The 27,059-nt window shown below is 41.5% G+C and overlaps 1 protein-coding gene across 8 annotated transcripts in view; it reads left to right on the top strand.

Annotated features, from left to right (window-relative positions):
• Window positions 1-27,059, top strand: part of celf5a (cugbp, Elav-like family member 5a) — a 635,748-nt gene that overhangs the window by 554,374 nt on the left and 54,315 nt on the right. For all 8 annotated transcript variants that reach the window (XM_051935295.1, XM_028816369.2, XM_051935294.1 and 5 more), the window contains exon 6: window positions 7,703-7,849. In XM_051935295.1, the coding sequence (XP_051791255.1) occupies window positions 7,703-7,849 (147 nt within the window). The remainder of the gene's footprint in view (window positions 1-7,702; window positions 7,850-27,059) is intronic.

The following is a 27,059-nucleotide window of genomic DNA, read 5'->3' as shown; positions in this document are numbered from 1 at the left end:
GTGTAATTCTACATCAAGATTATACATACAATTTGTAGGAATAATTTAGGCATGTGATTCAACATTCATTACACCTGCATTTACTGAACAATTTGTGAACTCTGCTGGACATCAATGACTCCCCCTCCAGACATTTAGTAGCTTCAGACTCCGGTGTGTTTAGATCATCAACTCACTTTTGTGGACTGTCAACACCATCATTCCTCTCAAAAGAGTTCAGCAAAAGCTCTTTTTCCCTGAGTAGGTTGAAGAGCTTTGGGGTGGAAAATAAAACACTAGTGCACTATTGAAAGTATCCTAACCAGATGCATCACGGTATGGTTTGTGGTTTGGTAACCTGACTTGCCAAGATCACAAATTCCTCCAAACTACTGTCCGTACAGCTTGTACATTCATTGAGGCTGGCCTTCCAGAGCTCTTCATACCATCTCCTTCACCAGATTCTGAGGAAAGGTGAATTTATCATTTCTGGTGACAGCCATCCATCTCATTCCAAGCACTTCACCTACTTTTGAGACAGCTTCTTCTCCCAGGCCTGAATTCTTGGTAGCCTGATCTTACCTGCCCTGTACTGTACCCACCTGTTAGTTTATGTGTAATTCTTCTGTATGTTACATGTTTACTGTCACTTTGCACATTTTTCCTACTGTTTAATATAATGTAAATGTCTGCACAGCTCTGTTTTGCATTATGTACAGTAAATTAGCCGAATTGTCTGCTACTATTATTTATTGCAGTTATTGATTAATACATCATCATCTTATTATCTTATTGCCATTATATACAATACTTCCCTGCCACCCCCACACCACCCCCACAACTGCTGTGACACAAGAATGTCACTGTGCTCTCGCAGTATATGTGACAGTAAAGCTCTCTAATCTAATCCAAGAATGTATTGTTAATAGTGGAGCTCATTTGAAAAACATTATTTAAAAGTACAATGCTATTTAAGACAGGGTAAATTAAAGGTGTAAATGTATTATTTTTTTGACTAGTTTATCCCTTTTCTGCTGCCCTAAGTCATGTGACTTGTACTGTAATTTCAAAAATCGTCACATCCTAGTGCTGCACACATTCTAAAGAAAAATGTTATTCTCTCAGCTTATTATTACACTGGCAGCAATGATACCCAGAAATCTATTCTCTGCTTTTAATGATGATTATCATTTGATTCATAATAAGTTTGCTTTTTCCTTTGTTTTTTAATAATATTGATGTTAGAAATATGCTTGAATGGAAACAAAAATGTTTACTGTTTTTAATTACCATATATACTCGCTGTAAGATGCTAGAGATCACGGTTGCTTCTTTCAACCCAACAGACAGACACTGCACACAGGGAAAAATCATCAAGAGGATATTTAATTCTCTTTCTTCTTGAAATAGTGCCCAAAAGCACCTCCACCACCATACACAGACAAAACAACGATAATCAGCACAATAATCAACACAAATCTTTCCTCCATTCCTCCCAGCAAGCTCTGTTCTACTACCTCCCAACTCTGGCTCGCTTGCTATGTTCACAGCAGTCCTTTATATAGTCCTTGACCCAGAAGTGCTTCTGTTCTTCCGCCCACGTGACTTGCCAGCACTTCCGGGTAAGCTGGAGAATTTAGGTTTTAATCAGCCCGGAAGTACTTTGGGGCTTCCATTGTCATAGTCCATTAGTACTTCTGGGCTAGGTGAGAATTTGTTCTCCCACAAACTTCCCACAGCATCCCCTGGCGGCACCCTCGGTACCCAGCAGGGCTGTGCTGCTGAACTCCAAGTCCCATAGTGCACTACGGGCATCCAGGGCACGACTGCAGTCCAGAGAAGCTGCCGTCTATCATCTTGGGGGAGACAGTGTCTTTGATAAGCTGTCTTCCCCGATCCTTCCAGTACTGGGGCGTCTCGCCCGGGATAAACTGCCGGCCGTCTCTTACATTGTGTATAAGTCGGGTCTTGAAACTCGAAAAATCAATTATAAAATCAGACTCTGACTTATACATCTTTTAAAAATATCTTCTTGCCTCCTCCAAGTTCGCACCAGTTTTTCAGACACATTGAATTTTGTTGCAGCAGCGCAGTTACCAATTTCTTTGGCCACTTCAACGACTTTTAATTTAAAACCAGCTTCATATTTTCTTCTGATTGAACACTCCATTGTAGATAAGGGATGCTCTTACGATAAAGGTGTATGAAGGTGTGAGATACAAAAAACACATAACAGTGCAAAAGTCAGTTTGGAATAGTTTGTGTATTACCGTGTGGTCACGTAGGCACAATACATAGACAGAAAAAGGCAGTGTGCTCCATGGTTACTCTCTCGGGTGGGCGTTAGCATAGCATGATCTCTTGGACCAATAGCGTGAGTTTTCCGCATTCGACTTATACGACTGACGGAAATCATACGGTAAAATCAAGCCCCAACTTATCCGCGGGAGAACTTAAACGCAAGTATATACGGTACATGGCCAGTGTTAATTGTCTAGGTATGGCTCTGCTGTGATTGTGGGAATAATCATTTTCTTGGGTTGCAGGAATCAGAGCTTCTGATTTGATTGTACTTCCAGGCTATATAGAAAATAGAGGTCCTTATATAGTCATATGAAAAAGTTTGGGAACCCCTCTCAGACTGCATAATAATTGACTCTACTTTCAACAAAAAAGATAACAGTGGTATGACTTTCATTTCCTAGGAACATCTGAGTGCTGGGGTGTTTTCCGAACAAAGATTTTTAGTGAAGCAGTATTTAGTTGTATGAAATTAAATCAAATGTGAAAAACTGGCTGTGTAAAAATTTGGGTCCCTTTGTAAATTTGCTGATTTGAATGCATGTCACTGCTCAATGCTGATTACTTGCAACACCAAATTGGTTGGATTAGCTCATTAAGCCTTGAACTTCATAGACAGGTGTGTCCAATCAGGAGAAAAGGTATTTAAGGTGGTCAATTGCAAGTTGTGCTTCCCTTTGACTCTCCTCTGAAGAGTGACAGCATGGGATCCTCAAAGCAACTCTCAAAAGATCTGAAAATAAAGATTGATCAATCTCATGGTTTAGGGGAAGGCTACAAAAAGCTATCAGAGGTTTAAACTGTCAGTTTCAACTGTAAGGAATGTAATCAGGAAATGGAAGGCCACAGGGACAGTTGCTGTTAAACCCAGCAGGTCTGGCAGGCCAAGAAAAATACAAGAGCGGCATATGTGCAGGATTGTGAGAATGGTTACAGACAACCCACAGATCACCTCCACAGACCTGCAAGAACATCTTGCTGCAGATGGTGTATCTGTACATCGTTCTACAATTCAGTGCAATTTGCACAAAGAACATCTGTATGGCAGGGTGATGAGAAAGAAGCCCTTTCTGCACTCACACCACCAACAGAGTCGCTTGTTGTATGCAAATGGTCATTTAGACAAGCCAGATTGATTTTGGAACAAACTGCTTTGGACTGATGAGACAAAAATGGAGTTATTTGGTCATAAAAAAAAGCACTTTGCATGGCGGAAGAAGAACACCGCATTCCAAGAAAAACACCTGCTACCTACTGTCAAATTTGGTGGAGGTTCCATCATGCTGTGGGGCTGTGTGACTAGTTCAGGGACTGGGGCCTTTGTTAAAGTCGAGGGTCGGATGAATTCAACCCAATATCAACAGATTCTTCAGGATAATGTTCAAGCATCAGTCACAAAGTTGAAGTTACGCAGGGGTTGGCTATTCCAACAAGACAATGAGCCGAAACACAGTTCGAAACCTACAAAGGCATTCATGCAGAGGGAGAAGTACAATGTTCTGGAATGGCCGTCTCAGTCCCCTGACTTGAATATCATCGAAAATCTATTGGGTGATTTGAATCAGACTGTCCGTGCTCGGCAGCCATCAAATTGAACTGAACTGGAGAGATTTTGTATGGAAGAATGGTCAAAAATACCTCCATCTAGAATCCAGATACTCATCAAAGGCTATAGGAGGCGTCTAGAGGCTGTTATATTAGCAAAAGGAGGCTCAACTAAGTATTGATGTCATATCTCTGTTGGGGTGCCCAAATTTATGTACCTGTCTAATTTTGTTATGATACATATGTTATATTTTCTGTTAATCCAATAAACTTAATGTCACTGCTGAAATACTACTGCTTCCATAAGGCATGTCATATATTAAAAGGAAGTTGCTACTTTGAAAGCTCAGCCAATGATAAACAAAAAGCCAAAGAATTAAGAGGGGTTCCCAAACTTTTTCATATGACTTTATGTTTCTGCAGCATCTCCTGGCTGTGCCCATGGCACCCAGCAGGGTTGTGATACTGAACTTTAAAGTCCATAAAGCCCTGCTGGAGTCTGAGGCACCATTATACTGTAGGGACACTGCCCTCTATCATCTTCGGGGTAGCAGGTCCCAAATTAGCTGCCTTACCCCATACTTCCAGTCTTGGGGTGTCCCGTCCAGGTTGAAGTGTCGGCTGCCCCTCACAGCTTATTTATGGAAATCACAGCAGATTATTTCCAAAATGATATTTTCCTATCCCTACAAACTTTTACTGAAGCAAACTCTCCTAAATAATGTAAAATTTCTGCTAGTTCCTTTTCAATGGCTATTACAGAGAAGTCTTTAAAATAACTAATTAAGAAATCGGAATTGCAGCATTCAAAGTGCCCTTTAAACACTGAAGAGTCGTTCGCCCCATCCAATGTGAGAGTGGGTCAGGTTTCCCAATGAATTTGACAACTGTTCAGCATTAGGCTAAGCAAAAATCATATGAAATTAAAATGTGGAATTTTATCTTTGGACTTATTGATAAGACTTAATAAAGCTTATCAGTGTATACCATTTAAAATATTGTTTCTTTATGTTACCACAGACCTGCGAATAACTTGCTAACATTGGCCTTGTCAAACATCATGCATCAAAACATGGTTGACAATGAAGAAAATTACAGCAGAAGCATCAGTTAGTAGCATTGCACCTAAGAACTGAATTCAGATTTCTAGCAAACTGTACCCACTTCTTCCATTTTTTAATGACCATGCAATGTCTTTCCCAGAAGCATGGGACACAAGGCAGGTATACCCACTTTAAATGGCATCACATCAAGGTCAAGGGCTCAAATAGTGTTCTCGCTGTGGGAATACTGGGATGAAACACACAGAGAGATGGCTTCACTAAGAAGCCGTAATAATGGACAATCATTAAATGAATTCTTTTAAAATTGAGAAGCAGGGTGTATCAAAGAGTGAGTGCCAAGGCACCCACCGCCAAGGGACTGGCCTGTCTTCCTGTTCAAAACCAGCTTCAGGCTTGCTGTGTTACCCTGAGCAAGTCATATAATCTGTCTGTGGCACTGCACCCTGAGTTTGTAAGTCTCCTTAGATAAAGGAATCAGCCTGATGTCTATTGCTAATAATGATACAATAAACAATATAAATTTCCCTTCTGCAGCAAGTTAAACTGACCTGAGAAATGCGCCTTTTATAATGAGGAGACCAAGAAGACGCTGATTCATTGTGATGTAAATGTCCCTTCCCCAGCCTGTAGGCCCAGTGGAGGAAACGTTGCCCTGACAGAGGCCTTCTGCTAACCACACAGAGCTGTCACACCACAAAGCTGAATGTCACAGAGAGCATGTGGGACCTTGTCTTGACTTCAAATTTAATGAAATGCTATAAAAAGAATACTATTGATTGACTTATCTGAAAAATTCTAAATGAAAGAGCAGAAAGGGGACTGGCATGTAACAATCAAAATTTACAACTAGGTTCTTAGATAAACTTCAACAATTTAACTCCATTTTGTTTTTATTCACAAGCAATAAATTGGATTCTGTTTTCTTTCAAGGGAAAGAAGTAGGCTGAAAGGTGTATGAGTGTTTCTAGCTTTCTGTCCCAGATCTAGAGGTCTGTTTCTTGCACAGTGCCTTCCACCAGCCAGATGAATGAGTTTACCCAGTTTCTAAAATAGATGTAAAATTAAATAAAAAGGACTTTGATTGATTTTTGTCAGACTGTGGTGAACCTGGCAAACTCATTGCAGAACTTAGTTATCATTTATTTTGAGCACAAGCTTCTGTTTTTCTGTCTCCAGCTATGAACTGGATGAGCCCACTGTAATTCCCAGTAGCCAGTTTTACTCCATTGTGACAATGCCAGTTTTCTATAAAACAAAACGTTGCCAGTCCAGTCATCATTTGCCCTGGAACCACTCCGGGTGTCCCTGCTCTTCTTCCCCCCAACACTTCCTGGTGTGGCAGAAGTGCTGAGGTCCAGGGCTCTCCAAGCATTGGGGCGCCCCCTGGCGGAGACCACGGACCCCTACAGGGTTGAGCTTCATAGCTCTGTACCTGTGGCCCCCAAAGGAACCAGGTCAGTCACCCCTTCATGGTCTGGAGAAGGCACAAGCCCTCCTCCGGTCTTCCTGGGCATCCCAGCGTCATGCCACAATAGATAGATAGATAGATGAAAGGCATTATATAATAGATAGATAGATAGATAGATAGATAGATAGATAGATAGATAGATAGATAGATAGATAGATAGATAGATAGATAGATAGATAGATAGATAGATAGATAGATAGATAGATAGATGAAAGGCATTATATAACAGATAGATAGATAGATAGATAGATAGATAGATAGATAGATAGATAGATAGATAGATAGATAGATAGATAGATAGATAGATAGATAGATAGATAGATAGATAGATAGATAGATAGATAGATAGATAGATAGATAGATAGTGTGAGAATAGACGCTGTATAGCGCTCGACATGGCACAGACTCACACAGAGGCACATGTAAAAACACAAAGACTTTACTTTCTTCACCTGTGGGGCACGTCTTCCCCGTGAACCCCACAGGCACAACACAGTCCAAAAAGCACTCAAATCACACACTCCCTTCTTGAACCACCAGTCCTCCCTGGCAACCTTGCCCTCTTCCTCCTGATTCTGACTCCTGAGCGGTGGTTACTGGCCCTCTTTATAACCCACCCGGAAGTGCTCCAGGTACTTGATCACTTGCTTCTGATTGCACTTCTGGGCGGGGCTGTAGAGTTGTCCAGGCCGGCTCAGGGACCCATGGAGCACCCCCTGGCGGCCACCCCCTGATCCCAACAGGGCTGTGGAGAACTCCATCTCCCATGGAGCCCTCGGGAAACTGAGGCACCATCGTCAGCCATACATATGTAGAAGGGGCATCCCAGCCGCCCGCCACAATAGATAGACAGATAGACAGATGAAAGGCACTATATGATAGATAGATAGATAGATAGATAGATAGATAGATAGATAGATAGATAGATAGATAGATAGATAGATAGATAGATAGATAGATAGATAGATAGATAGATAGATAGATAGATAGTACACCTTGTTTTTTGTGGTGCCAGAAAGTGCCAACAAGTTGATATTTGGGCATGCAGGTAGGAAATTTACCGTACTCTGTACACACAACAATACTACTGTTGCTATTACTACTAGAAAACGCAATGAGTGATATGTTAGTTAATTTAATTTAAGAAGAACTGAACTGAAATGAATTACAAATGATCAAAAAGTCCACCTTAAATTTTTTCCAACCAGGTCAAAAATACAATACATTATGCCACACTTTCACAGACCACTAGCTGGCACCATACTTCCACAGAAATGACAACGTGATGGGCTGCTTTCTGATTTAGACCTCTTACCCAAGTCTCCTCCTTCCTTTCTCCCACTAGGGTGCCTCCTCCAGCCTGGTTGTTAAATTTGCAGACACAGACAAGGAGCGGACCATTCGAAGAATGCAACAGATGGTGGGTCAGTTTGGGATCTTCAATCCAGCAATCGCACTGCCCTTCAGCACTTACAGTGCATATGCACATGCAGTAAGTATGCCACTCCAATATGCCCCATGAATGACTAGGGAAAATAAGTTTGATAGCAAAATGCATGGTTATATTGAGGGCTATATACTGAGTGTCAGTGCTATCTATCCAACTACCCGTAGGGGTTGCCTAGCTTAGTTTGTGTTGCTGGGGTTGTACACATGGGGCTGGAAGATTTTAAATAAACTTGAAACGTTAATAAAATATGGGTATGTATCCTGCAATGGATTGACATCCAGCTTGTTCCCAATGTTGCCTGGAAAGGTTACAACTCCTCATGACCATGAACTTGATTAAGTGTGTTTGAGAATATATATTTGTTTTACTATATAGCAGAGTTCAAAGGAAGAAGTTTTTAACTCAAATTTGTGAATGAACGACAACATTTTTTTACACATATCTTTCATAACATCAAAAGTACAAGTTATTCAAAAATAATGGGAATTTATGTAAAAAACTAGCAAAACCATTCAGATGATGATGCCAGACAGATCATACCTATTAACTTATTAGGCATTTGTCTCACTGATACCCTATACAGCATGTCATTGGCATGACAACAGAATTAATAACATATAAAGGAAAATAATATATGGAAATCAACAAAACCATTAAACAAACAAAGAATACTGTAAAACATGACAACCAACAAATACGAAAGGCTTTTATTTAAGAAGGAACACTAAAACAATTACCTCAAGTACTGTGTGCTACTGTACCACTGTATTCTATGTGTCCAGACACTGCTGTTCTTGACGTTGTGGCAGATGGCTGGGGGTCTTGCCCAGCCAGGACGCCTGGAGGGACTGGGAGAAGAGCAATACCTTCTCCAGCCATGAGAGGGCAGCCGCCCTGGTCTGCGTGGGGGCCACAGGAACCGAGCTTGGAAGCTCATCCCTGTTGGGGCCTGTGGTTACCGCCAGGGGGCGCCCAGATAATTATGGAGCCCTGGAAGGCATCACTTCCGCCACACCAGGAAGTGCTACTGGAAGAAGAATCCAGGTACGCCCGGAATGCTTCCTGGTGCAAGAGCAGCACTTCCGCCACACCAGGAAGTGCTGCTGGGAAAAGATCAGGAAGCACCTGGAACACATCCGGGGGATGTATGAAAGAGGTTGCCTCACTCCATTCGAGAGCTGGAGTCGGGTGGAAGTGGACAGAGCTTGGAAGAGAGGAGTGGAGGCGACTGACCAACCGACCGACCGACCGATAGACAGAGAGAGAAAGAAAGAAGTCTAAAGGACTGTATCATTGATGATTGGTGCACTGTTTGTGGTGTTATTGTGAGTTGTAGAATAAAACATGTCTGCTTTGAGACATTTGGTGTCCGCCAGTCTGTGCCCGGGTTCGAGATCTCCACAGCATATACAGTCATGTTGTAAATTGTTAAGAAGACCTGTACAGCTGTTTATCCATGCAGTGGTCTAATCAGCCAATCATGTGAATGAAGTACAATGCATACAATTATACAGATACAGGACAGGAGCTTGAGTTAATGTCAAACTCCCAAATGAGTGATTTCGACTGTGGCATAATTGGGGGTGCCAGACGGGATGGTTGGAGTATTTATGTAACTGCTGATCTCCTGAGATTTTCTCACACAATAGTCTCTAGAGTTTACTCAGAATGAGGAGAAAAACAAGAAAAACCCAGTAAGTCACAGTTCTGCAGATGGAAATACTTTGTCAGAGGAGAATGAACTGACAGAAAGGATACAGTAAGTTAGATAACACTCTGCACAACTGTAATGAGCAGAAAAGCATCTCAGAATGCACAACACGTCAAACCTTGAGGCAAATGGGCTACATCAACAGTAGACCATGCCTTATGTCTACAGTCCAGGCTGGTGGTGGTGCTATAAATGATGTGGGGAATGTTTTCTTGGCGTGTTTTGAGCCCATTAATACCAATCAATCTTCAATGACTGTCACAACCTATTTAAGTACAGTTGCTGACTGTGTATATCCCTCCATGGCAACAATTTACCGAAATTTCTTCTAATTGCTACTTCCAGCATGCTAATGTAGTCTCAGACTGGTTTCATAAACGTGACAGTCAGTCACCGGATTTGAGTCCAGTTTGGGATATGGTATAATGGGAGATTTGCATCATGAATTTACAGTTGATGAATCTGCAGAAACCGTGTGATGCAACATGGACCAGAATCTCAAAGAAATATGTCAAACATCTTGTGGAGGCCATGTCATTAAAAAATGTGGCTGTTTTGAGAGTAAAAGAAGGCCCTACCCAGTAGTAGTATAATATTCGTAATAATTTGGTCAAAGAGTGCTTAATATCCAGCATGAATTAAAAAATAAAATCATGAGAAGCTGCACTCATTTAAAGTCCATAAGTGATTTGTTACATTTTGAGATTCAGCCCTCTCTTTTACACTTATGTGCATCGATGACAATATGTTTAATGACATCCAAAAATGTAATTTCAAACAGTGAACCAGATAGCAAAGTGATGATTCAGAGAGTGACTGCTGTTCCACAGATGGTGATGGTGTACAACCTGATCCACAGAAAAACATTCTTGGTGCTCAACTAAGCAAAACATGTCTTTACCGTTCCATAGATTGAGATTTCAGACAAAGGCATTAGGTTTCTCTAGCTAATGGTGCGTCTTTTGTGCTCCATCCAAAGTCAAATGACATCTGTAGTATATGCAAGTTTTCATAGTTTGCATTCGAAAAAGTTACTGCCCAATTTCACTATTATGCATCTTATATAAGGCAAAATATGAATGATAATAATATGAAAGGATGATATTAGCACGCATATCCCCGACCATCGAGGATCAAATGTCACCAGACCAAGCGGTCTTTCACCACGGTCAATCTTGTTACGGCCAAGTCTTAAACCTAACTCAATACATTGAAGATGAGTTTGAGCAAAAACTAATTCCAGGGGAAGTGTTTGTAGACCTTTCCACTGCCTATGATACAGTGAACCATCGAGCACTTCTTCTGAAATGTGCTACAACCATACAAAACATTCCATTGGTTCATATAATCAAGTCACTACTTGTCAACAGAAGGTTCTACGTAGAAATAGACGGTAAAAGGAGTCGTTGGAGGAATCAGATAAACGGACTTCCTCAAGGTTCAGTGCTGGCTCTCATTCTGTTCAATATCTGTACCAACGACCAGCCTGTGTTCACCAACATTAGGAGGTTCATTTACGCAGATGATCTCTGCTTAGCCTCCCAGTCTCATTCCTTCCAAGATATCCAAAAGAGACTTACCAGCGCCCTCAGCATCCTCTCAGTGTATTACATTAAATGGTCTGTACCTTCCATCTTAACAATAGACAAAGAAACACAACTCTAGAGATAAGATGGAACAACGAAGTATTGAAGAATACCAAACATCCTGTTTACTTAGGCATTACCCTGGACAGGACACTTTCGTTTAAAGAACATATTCTTAAACTCAAAAAGAAGATATCCAGCAGGAATAATCTCCTTAGCAAACTAGCAAACACATCCTGGGGAGCAAACCCTGCAATCAACGGCCATGGCACTCTGTTATTCAACTGCAGAGTATTGCAAATCTGCCCAAGCCTGTATGGTGTACAAGTTCCTCTGCAATGGATGATACTACATTGGTGGGTCTCATATCAGACAATGATGAGACTCACTACAGAGAGGAGATACAACACCTAGCACTATGGTGCTCAGCCAACAACCTCATCATCAAGACCAAAGAGGTCATTGTGGATTATAGGAGGTCCAGAAGAAAAGAACATTCTCCTATATTCATACATGAGAAGGCTGTAATGTGTGTGGACAATATCAAGTTCTTGGGTATCCACATCACATCTCATCTGACCTGGTCTTTGAACACATCTCACCTGGTAAAGAAGGCCCAACAAAGACTCTTCTTCCTCAGGAAAATGAGACGTGCTGGATTCTCCTCTCGCCTGCTCACAAACTTCTACAGATCCGCTATAGAAAGCATTCTCTGTCACAGTATGACAGTGTGGTATGGCAGCTGCACAGCACAGGACAGGAAGGACTTGGCACAGGTGGTGAGAACAGCACAAGGGATTGTGGGAGGTCCTCTCCTAGACCTGGACTCTGTATATGCTGGAAGGGTGCAGAAGAGGGCCAAATGTATAGCTGCGGATCTCACCCATCTGGGAAATGGACTGTTTGTACCACTGCCTTCGGGAAAGCGGCACAGAAACATAAAAACATGTACCAGCAGACTGAAAGACAGCTTTTTCCCCAGAGCTGTGAAGTCCATCTGCCCCTGCTGATACACACACATACATCTACCCCTAACCTGCCCTCCTGTAGACATGCACACGCACTTTCCCTCGTAATCAAACACACACACTCGTATTCCTTCCCTGAAGACCCACGCACACAGATCACTGGTCTCTGCAGGCGTACTACCTCAGGAAAAGTCTTGATGATGTTTTATTGCTGATGTCTTTTATACTTATTATGTTTGTTTTATTATTTATAGTGTATTGTGTATTTTAAGTATTCTGCCTTGAAGCTGAGTCCTACCAACAAAACATTTTGTTATGTGTATGCATAATGACAATAAAGAATTCTATCTATCTATCTATCTATCTATCTATCTATCTATCTATCTATCTATCTATCTATCTATCTATCTATCTATCTATCTATCTATCTATCTATCTATCTATCTATCTATCTATCTATCTATCTATCTATCTATCTATCTATCTATCTATCTATCTAAAAAAATGATTCAGTGTTGCTGGCCATGTGGAGTTCTGCTAGGGATTTCCTTCTATTTACCCAAAGACACATGTCCGCTTAATTGCACTTGTGAATATGAGTGAACTCTCCGATAGACTTGCCAGGGTTAATTCTCCCCTTACACCTGATGCTGATAGAATAATCTTTGGACCTTTTGACATTTTGATTAAGTGGATCTGAGAATGGATGTACTATATGAACAATAGCTTGTTGACTACCACTGTCACAATTTCAAGTTGAAAGTTAAACAATGGCCAGCTTGCCTTCCATTATTATAGTTGCCAGGAGATCGCATTGTTTTTAAATTGGGCAGAGATACTAAAGATTAAAATAAATGTGTATTATATTTAAAAAAAATTTCCATGCAGTGGTGAATAACTGGAGGCCTTGTCATACAAAGCAGAAGTGGCCCTCGTCTTCCTCTTCTGCACTGCTTCCCCTGGATTGTCGACAAAGAGCCTTTGCTTAGCTCGCTGGCCTAGTACTCTGCTACCTTGGGATAAGTCAGCTGCAACTGGCTCATAAAAATGGGTTTCAGTGAAAATCTGCTTCGAACTGATAAAGACGACTCTGTTTTATTTTCATGTGCTGGTAGGATTATCTCATGGGGCTTAAGATAAACGTACCTCTCTCTGTGCTTGGCTAGTTGCAGATTATATATGGTTAAATTAGCCAATCACAAGAGATACAATATGGGCAAATCTTCTAACTCTGGCTCAGGTGGGGTCTTTGTTTAACAAAAAAAAAATTAAATTAAAACATAGACCCTTCATTGATGCCCTACTGCACAAATAAAGCGAGCGCATTTAGAAGAGCATGCAAGCGGGGCAGTGAGCTGTCTAATGCTATTAGACATGCGTTATAAAATATGCTCCATATTATTATATTGTTTGTATAAATATATCTGAAGAAATGACTTGCCATGTAAGTGACTGCTGGCCTGCCTAATCCTGTGTAGCGACTTGGCCCACTTAGCTTGACGAGGACAGCATACTGCTAATAGGCTAGCGACATGAGAACAATGGCTGCGAGGCACATTTCTAAAAGCCGCTGATAAGGGTGCCCGTGTTGGATTTTTAATTTACAGGATCAGAACTGACAAAGTCTACGGTCATAGATATTTATTATCATTTTACACTGGGCCAATTGACTTATAACGGGAATTCGGCTGTTTTTCTCTAATACTATTGGCCATTTTGGTTCAGCTACATTATAGTCATAAATGTGTACATTTCCATCCATCCATCCATCCATCCATCCATCCATCCATCCATCCATCCATCCATCCATCCATCCATCCATCATTTTACTTGAATCTGTTTAATCCAAGTCAATCCACAGAATTTGTGCTACATGAAAAATAAATGGAATAAATCTATCCATTGGTCAGTCCATTTCTGAATGTGCTGCTTCCCTTACAGATGCTATCCTGAGCCCCTGGACCAATTTAGTGATCAGTTACACTAATCCAAAAAGTGAAGGCAGATTTGAGAACATTATAATGTGTTATGTTATTTCACCTAATATGGACATGTTTGAGATATGTGAGGAATTGAAATAAATGCAGACATGGAGAGAAAGCACAAACGTCATTTAAGCAGTGACCAAGGCAAGGGGTCACACCCACGTCGCTAGCAGTAGAATTGCACTACCTTAATTTGAATTCATCTCTCCATCCACACATTTACCACATCTGTTTAATCCAATTTCAGGGTTGTGGAGAACAGCATGGGGTGTAAACCAGAAAGTAACCCTGTAGTATATGCCTGTTCATAACTCTGTACTCCTTTCATGTCAAGCCAATCAAGAGTTGTGAATTAAAACCGAAAATTAATGTCTGAGGGATATGAAAAGATTACTGGTGTGCTATGAAAGCAACGCCAAGGCTTAGATTCAAACCCACTTTCCTGCATTTGTGCTGACCACCATGTCAATTAAACTGTATACTGGAGACAATGAAATGGTACCATACCATACCATCTTCTAATCTTGCTTAATCCTGAGCAGAGTCTCAGGGGGCTGGTGCCATTCACAACTAGTAGAGGGCACAAGACAGGAACAAACCCTGGACAGAGTGCTGATTCATTGCAGGATGAACACACACACACACACACACACACAGAGACACTAGAGGCTGTTTAGCTTTGCCAATCAGTGTAGCCTGCATGACCCAAGGAGAACCTGCAGACACCACACCGGGACATGAACCTTGGTCTCCTTACTGCGAGGCAGCAGCACTACCACTGCGCCATCATGCCACCCCACAATTAGATAGTGCCAACCTTAAACAGTGCACTAATTTGAATATCAATGGCAACAATTTGTTCTTAAACAAATACATTTGGAAAGAAGTAACACATTCAGTGGAATTTCTAAAAGACTGTGTCCATTTTGGTTGCTTTTCCACAAATACTTACCCAGGTTTGAGAAAGCAGTTCTGGGACAAACAAATCCAACTATTTATTCATTGGTTGAATTTTACCTCCAATTACAAAACTCCAACCCAAAAAGGTCAGTGTTTTGTCTTGGTAGAGTAATATATATTGCTCTACTTTCCCCTATTGTATTATTAATATGTAGCCTTAGTATGCCTAATCTAACAGACTTACCACTGTTTATAAGGTATTATTGTATATAACTTATCCCCACCTTCCCTTCTATATCTATAACCTCAGGCAATTAGATGTAGTAAAAAGACAAGCAGAAGTTAAGTTACACATAAAATAATGTATTATTGGAAATATTCATAAATAATAACAATATGCAAAGTACATTTGAATATTGGCAACCATACAACCTGATTAAATGGTGATATGTAGTTCAGGCGGCACACAGACTTGTAGTTACTTAAAATGTCTCTAGTTAAGGCATCATTGGTGCTCAGCTTTCAGCCACATGTCTGTTCAAAATGGCTGCTGAGCTGTGCTCTTCATTGTGTTGTCTTCATCATCACAGGTTGGCAAGAGAGATGCTTCGTTCGATGTTGGTTAGTAAGAGAGAGATTGTGAGGTTACACACATACATTTATAGATGTTCTGTCCAACCCGAGAGCCAATAGGACATCATGGTACTTAAAGGCCTCTGAGACAAGGCAATTCCAAACAGCCATACTTCAGACCAATGGGGGAATAGAACATCTTAACACCTGTCCCCAAACCATATGTTAAAGTACACCTTAGCCTACTTGCAGGGGGGTGGAAATGACTTTAGCAAAGACATACTCAGCAAACTGGTTTAAGACACATCCCCCAAATCCTGTCTTAAAATTCAAACAGACCCATTCCTAAGGGGGGGGGGGGGGGGTTAAACATTAAATTACATTGCTTTACCTAAATTACAAATAAACCACATACAAAATATTCATCAAGTTATATGTAAAATCTCACATCACAACAGTCAGTTAAACAAGAAGTTCTAGAAAGTAAAGCAAAAAAGGAAAAAGTAACAAAGGAAAGCTTGAGAGTAGAGGTCACGACTCAGCTTCTCACAAAAATAACAAGGAGAGGGACAAGATGTGTTGCTGAGCGTAGATGTAGATAATGACAGGAAAACCAAAATGAAAACCCCTTTGGGTGCTAAGCCCACCCTTAGCCCCTTGACAGGCCCTAAAGGCTAGTTAAGGGCTTGATTTACTCACTTGACAATATAAGGCTGGAATAGAGCCAGTGGCTTAGTCAATTACTCTGTAATAAACACAAACTGAAAAAAGAGGCAGGCATGCAAAGCTAAATAATTCACGCCAAAACAATTACAAAAATATACTGCAGACATAAATAGAAGTGTAAGAAGTGCAATAAGTGCAAAATGTCAGTAGGAGAGGCAAAACAATGGAGATAACATTTCTAAAGGGGTAAAATACATTAAGAGCCACTAATCTTATTCTGTATACTGGTCTACGTTTACATTGAAAATAATTGTGGTGACATCAATTACAAATGTACTTCACACAGTCAGGACCTCCGCATCATGTAGCTAAGCCAACTGTGTGGCAGTACAAAGATGCAGTCGGATTATCCCATGAACCATGTCTCCTCTTGTAAAAGTCTTTGAGTGTTTATTAATGAGTGCCTTCAATGGCGTTAACACCACTGTCTCACCACTTCAAGGATGTTGGTACATTTTGGGGTTCAGCTACTTATCTTTACGGATTTTCTTCATCGTCACAAAGAGGCAAATGAACAACTTACAGTTGGCCAAGTGAGTGTGTCCTGAATGTGACTGGGGTCAGTCCATGTTTAGGAAGCTGGGATGGTCTTGGCTCCATGTGAGCATGTGCAGGTTCAGAAAATGGAAGTGAATGAATATAAAGAAGGATGGATTGATGGGTAGGTTGAAAGATAAAGAAATACAGACCTGGCCTTCTTCTTGTAATTTTTGGCTGCTCCCATTAGAGGTCACCACAGCAGATCATCTTTTTCCATATCTTTCTGTCTTCTGCATCTTGCTCTGTCACACCCATCACCTTCATGTCGTCTCTCACCACATCCATAAACCTTTGCTTAGGCCTTCCTCTTTTCCTCTTCCCTGGCAGCTCTATCCTTAGCATCCTTCTCCCAATATGCTCAGCATCTCTCCTCTGCACATGTCCAAACCAACGCAGACCTGGCCTAAGTCAATTAAAAACAGTAACATGAACCTGAATCTTTGTGTCGCCCATAAATACACAAGTAAAAAAGGAGTTGCCTCCTGCTGCATCCTTGAATGAATGGTGTGAAGAAATAAATGCAAGAAGAAAACAGATTAAGGTGTTGGGGAACCTTCCCTGTGTACTGTCGTACCAGACCAGTCAGTATGCACTGAGATTGCAGTGAAGTTCATGAATAAATCAGTTGACTAATGAGTTCGGACAAACAGAGTAATTTATGTAATTTGAACCAGATGTAGGCAGAAGAATGGGGTGACGTGAGTAGATGACGGAGGTGATGTCATCAGAGGGGGACGGGAAGTGACGTCATCAGAGCTGGACGGATGAAAACATGGAAGTTTCTTCATGGAAAGAAACGAGTGTTTTCTGGCGTGGAATTAATACGCTGCCTTAAACACCTTGGCTGCCCCCTAATCGTGCGTGTGTGACAATAGTTATTTGTATTCCAATATAAAGCTAATTGATTTTTTTTGTAACTCTTTTGTTTTTCACCCTTACTCTTAGTTCTTGTGTAGAGCCTATATTGCCTAAAGGTCCGAGGATGTTCGTTAACAAAAACTTTGTTTGCTGGACGGTCTCCAGAAGAGAGCTTTTTGAAATACTGTAGCAATGTAAAATGGTGAGAGTGAACTTGTAGTGCTGCTAAGATTCAACCATCAAAGAGACGATGATTTATTTATTTTTTTAGTGGAGATTCCAGGGACGCTCCCGGTCTTGGCTCGACCTTCACTCACTCACAAACAGAGACAAAAAGCCAACGGAAATAAAACAGCAAATAAAGAATGTATTAACAATAATAATGAAAACAACGATCCCACCCCAGTTCCCCTTACGGCGATTATACATTAAATACAACAAATAACAAACAAAAACCACACACAGTAAAGTCCATGAAAAAACGATGAAGAGAAATAGTCCAGAGATCTGCACGTTGAATGGGAATGTAAAGATAGTCCTACCGGTATATCCTGAAATGGTGAGGACAGGTGGATGGGTTCAGGAGCACTCCTTTCTTTGCAGGATGGCCAGTCCTCAAATAACAGGCAGATGGCAGACCATCCTGACCCCAACCAAGTAACGATCCAGGACAAAAATGAATAAACACAGGAAACCCAACGGAAGGTAAACAAACAGGAACTTGAAACACAAAACACAAAATATTTTTCCTTTTGGTCACTGGCCCCTTTTTAAAAGCCGCGCTGACCTCATTTGACCCCAACAGCCCCCTGCACTCTCAGTAGAAGACCAATCAGAGCCACTGCAGGGAATGCTGGGAGTTGCAGTTACAAAGTGATGGAAAAGCCAACAATGATCTGGCCTGCAGAGGGAGGAAATGAAAAGGTTTTATCACAGAGAGCCAACCCATGGAGTGGCGGAGGACTACCTTCACCAGAGCCTTCAAATTATACCCTAGGCACACATGTATGACACTGCCTTACAATAAGTAGTTAGCACTGCTGCATCAGGTCAGTGACATTTACTTATTTGGCTGACATCTTTATCCAGGCCAACGTATAACATCTAAGATACAATTGGGTCCATTTCTTTTGCTTTTCCTATTGGACCAGAGGCAGGTCAAGTGACTTGCTCAGGGTCACATAGTGTCAGTAGTGGGATTTGAACCGACAGCCGCAGACTTTGTAGTCCAAATTCTTAACCACTACACCACACTGTCTAAAGGAAGCATGATTTGAATCAAAGTCATCTTCTCGGTGGCTCCTCACTAGGCAATCAGTCACACAGTCAGTCAGTCCAATATTTCAGAGTATTACGTAAATGTATAAATCTAAAAGATCACAGTGTGGACCTAACCCTTGATCTCTGTCATACACTTTCTTCCTACGTCTGTGACACATTTTTTCATGGGGACCTCAAGTTTCACTTACTCATCTCAAAAACTGACCATTCAGGTTGATTGATTATTGTAAGTGTGTCCTCTGTGGGAGCAAACTTGAATGTGCCCTATGATTTACGGTGCTCTGTCCAGGGGTAGTTCCTACTGTAGTAAACATGCAGAAACAGTAAAAAGTGTCAGGGGCACCTGTAGGCAAACTCCATATTAACAGAATCTCAACAAAGATGAAACAAAGAGTTAGAAGACGTCTTTTCAGATGGGAGTCTGGTTTTGCCTGCCAAAGATGGCGGTTCTTCCAGCTTAAGAGTTTTTCTGATGTTAAGAGGTGAGCCCAGGCAGACAGGCACCAGAAGTGATCGATTTTATGGCCTTGCGAGGGAGGAAAAGAAAAGGTGTGATCGCAGACTGCCAAGCCTTGGAGTGGTGGAGAATTACTGGCACCAGAGCCCTCAAACTGAGTGACACTGCCTTACAACAAATCCTCCATGTTTAGAAAAAGGATGGATTAGTGTCCACTGTGGAGTTGAACCCTGGATCCAGTCTCAGTGGTACAGCAATAACCTCTTTCCAGTGCTATCCTCAGGGTAACTGAACTAACATTGGAAAAATTAAATGTAAGTTTTGTTGTTCTAAACATTAGAACATTGAAATTTAGCTTAAAGTGTAAGAGACCCTTGTCTGGGGCTGCTGCATGTGCCATTTAGCGATTAAAACTGACCTAGCAGGAATGAGATTTTGGATTAAAAAAGGTTTACTTGTCCTTCAGCAATGGTAAGACCAAAGCTTTTCCCACTGCCAGGAGCAACATAACAGAAGGTAGGATAGGTAGAAAACTCCAGCGATATAAATCTCTGTCAAGTCATCTGTCATTGTCTCCTTAAGATTAGTCAATTAGAAATGTAAACAGATCTCAGTGCTAGAAGCCTGACGTATCAATCATGGAGGGGTTGCACAGAAACTGTGCTGGGTCTCTGCAACAAATGGTGAAGTGCTGGGGTTTGCATGTCTCAGCATGCACATGGAATGCCATTCTGAATGAGTATTCAGTGATTTTTCAAAATCTTCATTCCGCCTAACTGAGAAAGCAAGTTTCACAGCTGAAGACCATGTGAGGCCATTGTTGTGTCACCAGGCTAAGAAGCAGCTCCTCATTTACTGTGCCTCATTCACACTTCCAGAGATCTCGATTCAGATCCCAGGCTGATCAGTTCTTTTGAGTGCTTTCATATTTACCCCCATGTCCATTTGGAGGTTTCCTCTGTTAAAATATTTGCAGGTTAGATTGACTGGCAACACTAAATTGATCAGGTAATGGACTGATGTCCTATTCAGGGATGGTTCCTGCCTTGTCTCTGATATATAGTTTGACCAGTAGGAAGCGTTGCAGGACCCCAAGCACAAGTTCCAGTACAATAAAAATGCCTTACAAAAAGGTTTCTTATACGTTGTGTAAACTGAAGTGCTCTCTTCTCCTCTCTCTCTCGCTCTTATTCCTCCACTCCTCCCAGGTGAGTGTTGTCCAGCTCCTTTCCTGACTACAACTCACCTGGATGAGGTCGAGTGGCTTCCTTTATCTTACACCTGGACCTAGGGCATAGCCCTATGAAGCACTTCCAGGTCGAGCGGAAGAACACAAGGGCAGGTATGACAAATCCCTACAGCAACCTCTGGCAGCACCTAGAGAACCCAACAAGGCTGCCCCCATGGGACTGCAGTTACCAGTATGCCTTGTGCGTGTCCATTCTGGTAGCGCCACTCAGGAATGCTGTTTCTAAATGTGTCATAGGAACATTTAGCCCTGAACGGTTGTTTCCCCTATCACACTGGCCTCCTGGCCATTATTTCTTAATTTATCCCTACTGGGATGCCAGCTTACCCATTTCCAAACTGGCATATTCTGCCAAGCTCCTAGCTAAGGCAGGGAGCATCCTACCATTCTTTCTGTGTCTTCCAACAGGCTGGTCTTCCATCCAAGTAAGTAACCTTGCTCCATTCCGACCGGGACTCCTGCCCATGCATGCCGTCCTTTACAAAAGTTATGAATGTAGTCGATAATCAGGTATACACATGCTAAATCAGTTCCGTCTCTAGCCATTGTATTTTCAATTCTTCACGGTACTCAACCATTTCTTAAAGTTTTTCTCTTGTATTGGCAAATGAAAGAACATACCTTCATTCATCTTGTGAACCCATTATATCCTGAGCAGGGTCACTGGGAGGCATAGGACACATCAGGAATAATCCCTGGACAGGACAGCAGGCCCTTGCTTTTTACAACACGGGCTTACAAAGCTAGTTATAAATAAAAGGTTTATTTTCAAAAGCTCTGTTAAACAGTGATGCTCTGAACAGCCTAGAATATGTTGCAGGAGACACCTGAAAAGGTAAAGGCAATCCAAGATAAACAAGTCTCAATCACAAGTTGAGTTGAAAAACAGAGCATAGGTTCAAAAAATCCAGAAAAATCACAAAAGCACAGGAAAAACACCAGAGAACTCATCACACCACAAGCGCATTTGCAATAAACCTCCAGAGAGTGTGGGTTGTCCTCCACCAGGTGATGAGCAGGTGACCCTGCCTCTTGGTGGGCCACCCTCAGAAGAATACATCCTGACATAAAGACACTAATCAATGCTGTTAACATAAAATATGAACAAAATGAATGTAAAAATGGCATTTAAACCCCAATCCAGGGGTGGGGTTACCATGGCTGACACACAACAGATGGAATGCCTTGCCATTTCAATGCACACTCATGCACGAAAACATCTTAACTGACACCAGAGCATTACAGATTTAACCATTAAAATAACAATAACATCAAAAGTCTCCATGGAAAACCCGCATGAAGACAGAGAGGACATGTAAGTTACACAAAAACAGTCAACGAGTAACAAACTGTCGTTAGGCCCCCGTAGGATAGAGGCATCACCACTAACTACTGTTTTTCTAAGCCAAAGGCAGCCAAGTGCAAACCTTCTGCACAAGAGATGAATATGTGATATTTCAGGACTGTTTTTTTTTTTTCCTTTAAGCAGAAAAATCATCAGAGCACATCCCTGTAGTGGGAACAAGGCAAGAAGCAAATCTGGACAGGCTGCCGGCTCTTTATAGGGCATACTCGTGCAACTACAAAAGACCAGAGCAACCATCCATCCATTATCCAACTCGCTATATCCTAACTACAGGGTCATGGGGGTCTGTTGGATCCATTCCCAGCCAACACATGGCGCAAGGCAGGAAACAAACCCCGGGCAGGGCGCCAGCCCACCGCAGGGCACACACACCAAGCACACACTAGGGACAATTTAGAATCACCAATGCACCTAACCTGCATGTCTTTGGACTGTGAGAGGAAATCGGAGCACCCTGAGGGAACCTACACAGACCTGGGGAGAACATGCAAACAAAATGCAGGGAGGACTGGGAAGCGAACCCGGGTCTCCTAACTGCGAGGCAGCAGCGACTGTGCCACTGTGCCACCCCCACCAGAACAACCAGGATAATCAAATTATTTCTGTAACCATCCATTGTCTGGACCCTTCACCTCCATTAGACAGAAGCTGGTGTCTCTTTCAGCTAGGATGGGTCATCAGTCCATCTGCAGTTACTGTGTCCTAAACTGGCACGACTACTGTGAAACAGGGTGAAATTTTTGCAAAAGGTTACACAAGTAGGCCAGGTGTTATGTATAAATTTCTTTTTTTTATGTCTTTTTTGTTTATTTTTGATCTTATCATTTATATTAATAATGTGATTTATTTATATTATTTGTCCAATTGTATTTTAGTTTCTATGTGTGTAATTACCATAGATAGATAGATAGATAGATAGATAGATAGATAGATAGATAGATAGATACTTTATTAATCCCAAGGGGAAATTCACAATATATACTTATACTCATGTTTAAGTTCTTTTACCGTATAATTTCTGTTATTTTATAATGTCGGTCGTAGAAGTCGAATGCGGAAAACTCACACTATTGGTCCAAGAAATAATGATATGCTAACACCCGCCTGAGAGAGTAACCCCGGGGCACACGGTCTTTTTTTCTATGTATTGTGCCTACGTGACCACACGGTAATACCCGAACTATTCTGAAGCGATGTTTGCACTGTTTTGTGTTTTTTGTGCCTCACACCCTCATACACCTTTATTGTAAGAGCATCCCTTATCTACGATGGAGCGTTCGATCAGAAGAAAATATGAAACTGGATTTAAATTAAACGTCATTGAAATGGTGAAAGAAATTAGTAACTGCGCTGCTACAACAAAATTCGATGCATCTGAGAAACTGATGCGAGATTGGAGGAGGCAAGAAGATGTAAAAAAAAAAAAAAATAATAATTAAGTGTCGTATTTTTGAACGGATGTCTGATTTTATGATCGATTTTTTGGGTTTCAAGACCCGACTTATACGCGAGTATATACGGTATGCCCTCTGATGTTCCTTGTTCCTGTTACTGTGGAAATCCTTTTTGTCTTGTTGTTTGATATTTTCGTGCATTTTGTTATTTTTGCCCTTTTTTTTAATAAATCCTCCTTTTATAAAAGTTCTGGTGCGGGCCGGTCTTTATACAAGCCAGAGTTTCACGGTTCTCCCTCTTGTCAGATGCATAGTTTGGGATATTTTTAACTTTAAAAGCCAGTTCTCCATTTTGAGGCCTAGACATGCCTGAAGCTTCTCAGTTTCATAGGGTCACGTTCCACTGGGATGAGACCTATTTTGGGGCTGGTCATTTAGGATTCTTGGCTGTTTTTTGGGGTCTTTTTGAAGGCCTTGCCTTTTTGCCATTTGGGTGCTGCTATAATCATAACACTAAGCCTCCTTGACTGCCTGGAATAGGCCTCTCCCTAATGACATGAACCTCAGCTCCACTGGCCTGCTTAGGCCTAGACAGGTCTTAAAGGCGTTTACACCTCAAAAATATACTTAAATGTTTCAAGATACAGTATATCCAGAAGAAGAATATCTTATTGGAGAGAGAAAACCATAAAAAAACTCTGGTTTACAGATAATCCCACACAACGTTCTTTAAAAAAATAAGGCTTTTATTTTCTGAAGGCCTAAAAATACAAAAAATGCCAATAAAGAGGAAAAAGAAGTTGCTTACATGACAATCTGAAATAATAACAGAGTCCCAGTACTGAATCCAAATCCTTACACTTAACTCAGTGCAAAAGAGTCGAAGAATCCAATAAATCCAGAGAAACAAAGCAATGCTTACAAGCAGATTCCACTCCACACCAGTACATTGTAATACAGTGCAAGGAACTCATTTAAGGGCAAGTCAGATACCTGCGGTGAAGTATTGGGGGGTGGGAGGTGAGGGGGTCCACCTGCAAAGTGCAAAGAATATAGGAGAATACATTTAAGCACATAGAAACTGCAGAATAAACAAAACTAACAAAAAGTGCACAATTAGACAAATAAGAACAAATAATCTTCTTATATAATACGCTACCGTGGCTGTCCGTTTGTCTGTCCAGGATTTTAAATCACCTGCAGCTCGAAAACCGTTTGAACTATTGACATGAAATTTGGTACTCATATACTACGTGACGTCTACTCTCTGCTTTCGGGGTGATGATTGACCTGCAAGGTTACTCTTCATTTTATTTTATTGTAGAATCAACTCTTGGCAGTGGGCAGCCTGCATGCGTACGAGTGGCGTTCTCATCCCTACCATCTTCGCCATCACTTCCCCTACCTCTTCATATCTTAAATCATTCTTGAGGCAAATTGAAGACTTAAGTGCCAGCTAAAGTGAAAAATTAATGAAACCTTAATCAGTTTTAATGCAAAAAGATGCAGACGAAAGAAGAGAAGAAGCGGGCCGCTAGGGTGGAGAACAGAAGAGCTGCTCAGGAAGCATCAAGCGCATCAACCTCTGAGCAAACGAATGATAAACGTACAGAGAAAGAGGATGAAAACTAGGAATGCTCAAGTCAAGTGTATTTGTGCAGTGTGTCGTTACTGGTAATCAAATAATAAAAAATGAACAAAATTGACTTTAAACAGAAAAAAGAGGGGAAACTTTGGCTCACACATAACATACTTGGTGAACCAAATCATTCCTCACCCATTTTTCAGAATCACTGTTTCCATTAGATGGGTCTTGTGGAGCCTGAACCCATCTAGGCAACAGTGGGTACAAGGCAGAAAGCAACTCTTAAATGGATTGTCAGCTTATTGCTTGGCACTCTCATACATAAACACTGACTTAATTATGATGGGCCAATCAAAGCACCCATCCATGCATCCAACTTCCAAATTGTCCAGAACCAGAGCCTAATTTAGTATCTGTGTGAACAAGGCAGGAAGAAACACTGGGAGGCTCACCTGTCTGTGGTGGGATGCACACACCTACACATTGCCACATTCTGACCTGATTGGTCAATCAAATTGTATTGCTGTGGACTAACATAACAAGAAAAGCATCTCAGTTTGTGGATTTGCACTGTGGTGAACTGCTGGTGGTTAGCCTGCGACTCCACAAAGTCTCGCTCAGAAGAGATCTCCTTACAGTGTGAGGTAATAGGAGACATTATAGTCTCCGCCACACAGATATCAGTTATGAACACTGCGAGCGCAGCATTTAACGTTAGCTGAACTTTCTTTCACTCGCAGACCCCACCTTTTCTGCCACACACTGCCATCCATCCACAGTGCAAATCCCATCCTCTGCGCCAAATGTATTGCTGTGAAATTATGCCACGAAGCACCTCAGTTCACATATTTGCATGGTGGTGAACTGTCACCACTCAGCCAATGTCTGGTCTCCTTACATCCATGAACTAAAATGATAACTCCTAGTCCCAGCTTGGTGGAGACTGCGTCTGAACACTGCAAGCGGAGTACAGCCTGGTGATGAAGACTGGGCAGTCTCACCCTCAGCACCGATGTTCTCAACATTCATTTAATGAACAGCCTCATTTTCTAGGTGTTGGGTTGTGATGGTGTCTTTGCTTAACATGACATGCACCTTCTCAAGTGAAACTTGCTGCCTATTTTTGGTCAATAACCTACACTTGGAGATCTGTTTGTAGTTGGTGTATCTGGCTGGGGACGTTAGCTCCCTGGGAATGAGTCCTTTTGTAATTGCGGCATATTACATAACCTGGAACTATATAGATATAATATAAAAAGGCAATGTCCCTCCCTTAGTGATACGGCGGTAAGAAATCACATAGGAGAAATAACTTAGCTTTGTTTAATGATGGCTTGTACTGCATAACAGACGAAGGATGCCAATGGCAAGAACCCAGTTCGGGAGTGGAGGCCCAATGTGTAGAGTCTGTCATTTTCGCCGCTGCGTTGGAAGGATATTCAGGATCGGATGATGGTATCTCCCATCCACCCGTGCCGGGCAATGTTCCAAGGCTATATACTCTTTCTTCATGTGCAGGTCCCCACTTAGGTGACTCATGCAATTCCAAACAAGGCTAAAGAGGATACAGTCTCAGTCTGACTGCCCGTTTCCCAGTTGTCTCTATCTGTCTTGTTTTACATTATAATGCTTGCCTAGCAGTTCTATATGGTGAACCCCTGTGCTAAATCTGCCTCTGTGTCAACTATGCATGTGAGTAGAAAAAGGCAGATTTATAAAATATATTTGTACAGAGTACAGTGACATATTAAACTTATACTCTTATTGCAGTTGTGAGAACATGCAAACTCTACATAGAAACAAACCCCTGCTGAAAGCCAAGCTGACATCAAGAAGATGAGAAGCTGCAGCTTTACCTGTGGCACAACAGATTTAATTTTAAACAGTACAAGTTGATTACAGTTAACTACAATTAACCGAAGATGTTCAGTTTGGGCCATTCTGACAAGTTATTGTTGCCCTGCCATTCACTTTAACCTGAGGTGTGTACTTTAAGGAGACGCACCATGATGGCATTATGGTGTCTATCTGTGCCAACAGACTCCCAAAACTGATTTGTGATGTGTATTGCAA

The sequence above is a fragment of the Erpetoichthys calabaricus genome, chromosome 12, assembly GCF_900747795.2.
Source record: "Erpetoichthys calabaricus chromosome 12, fErpCal1.3, whole genome shotgun sequence".
NCBI lineage: Eukaryota > Metazoa > Chordata > Cladistia > Polypteriformes > Polypteridae > Erpetoichthys > Erpetoichthys calabaricus.
The sequence above is the reverse complement of the archived record's forward strand: the minus strand, read 5'-3'. Positions and strand labels throughout refer to the sequence as shown.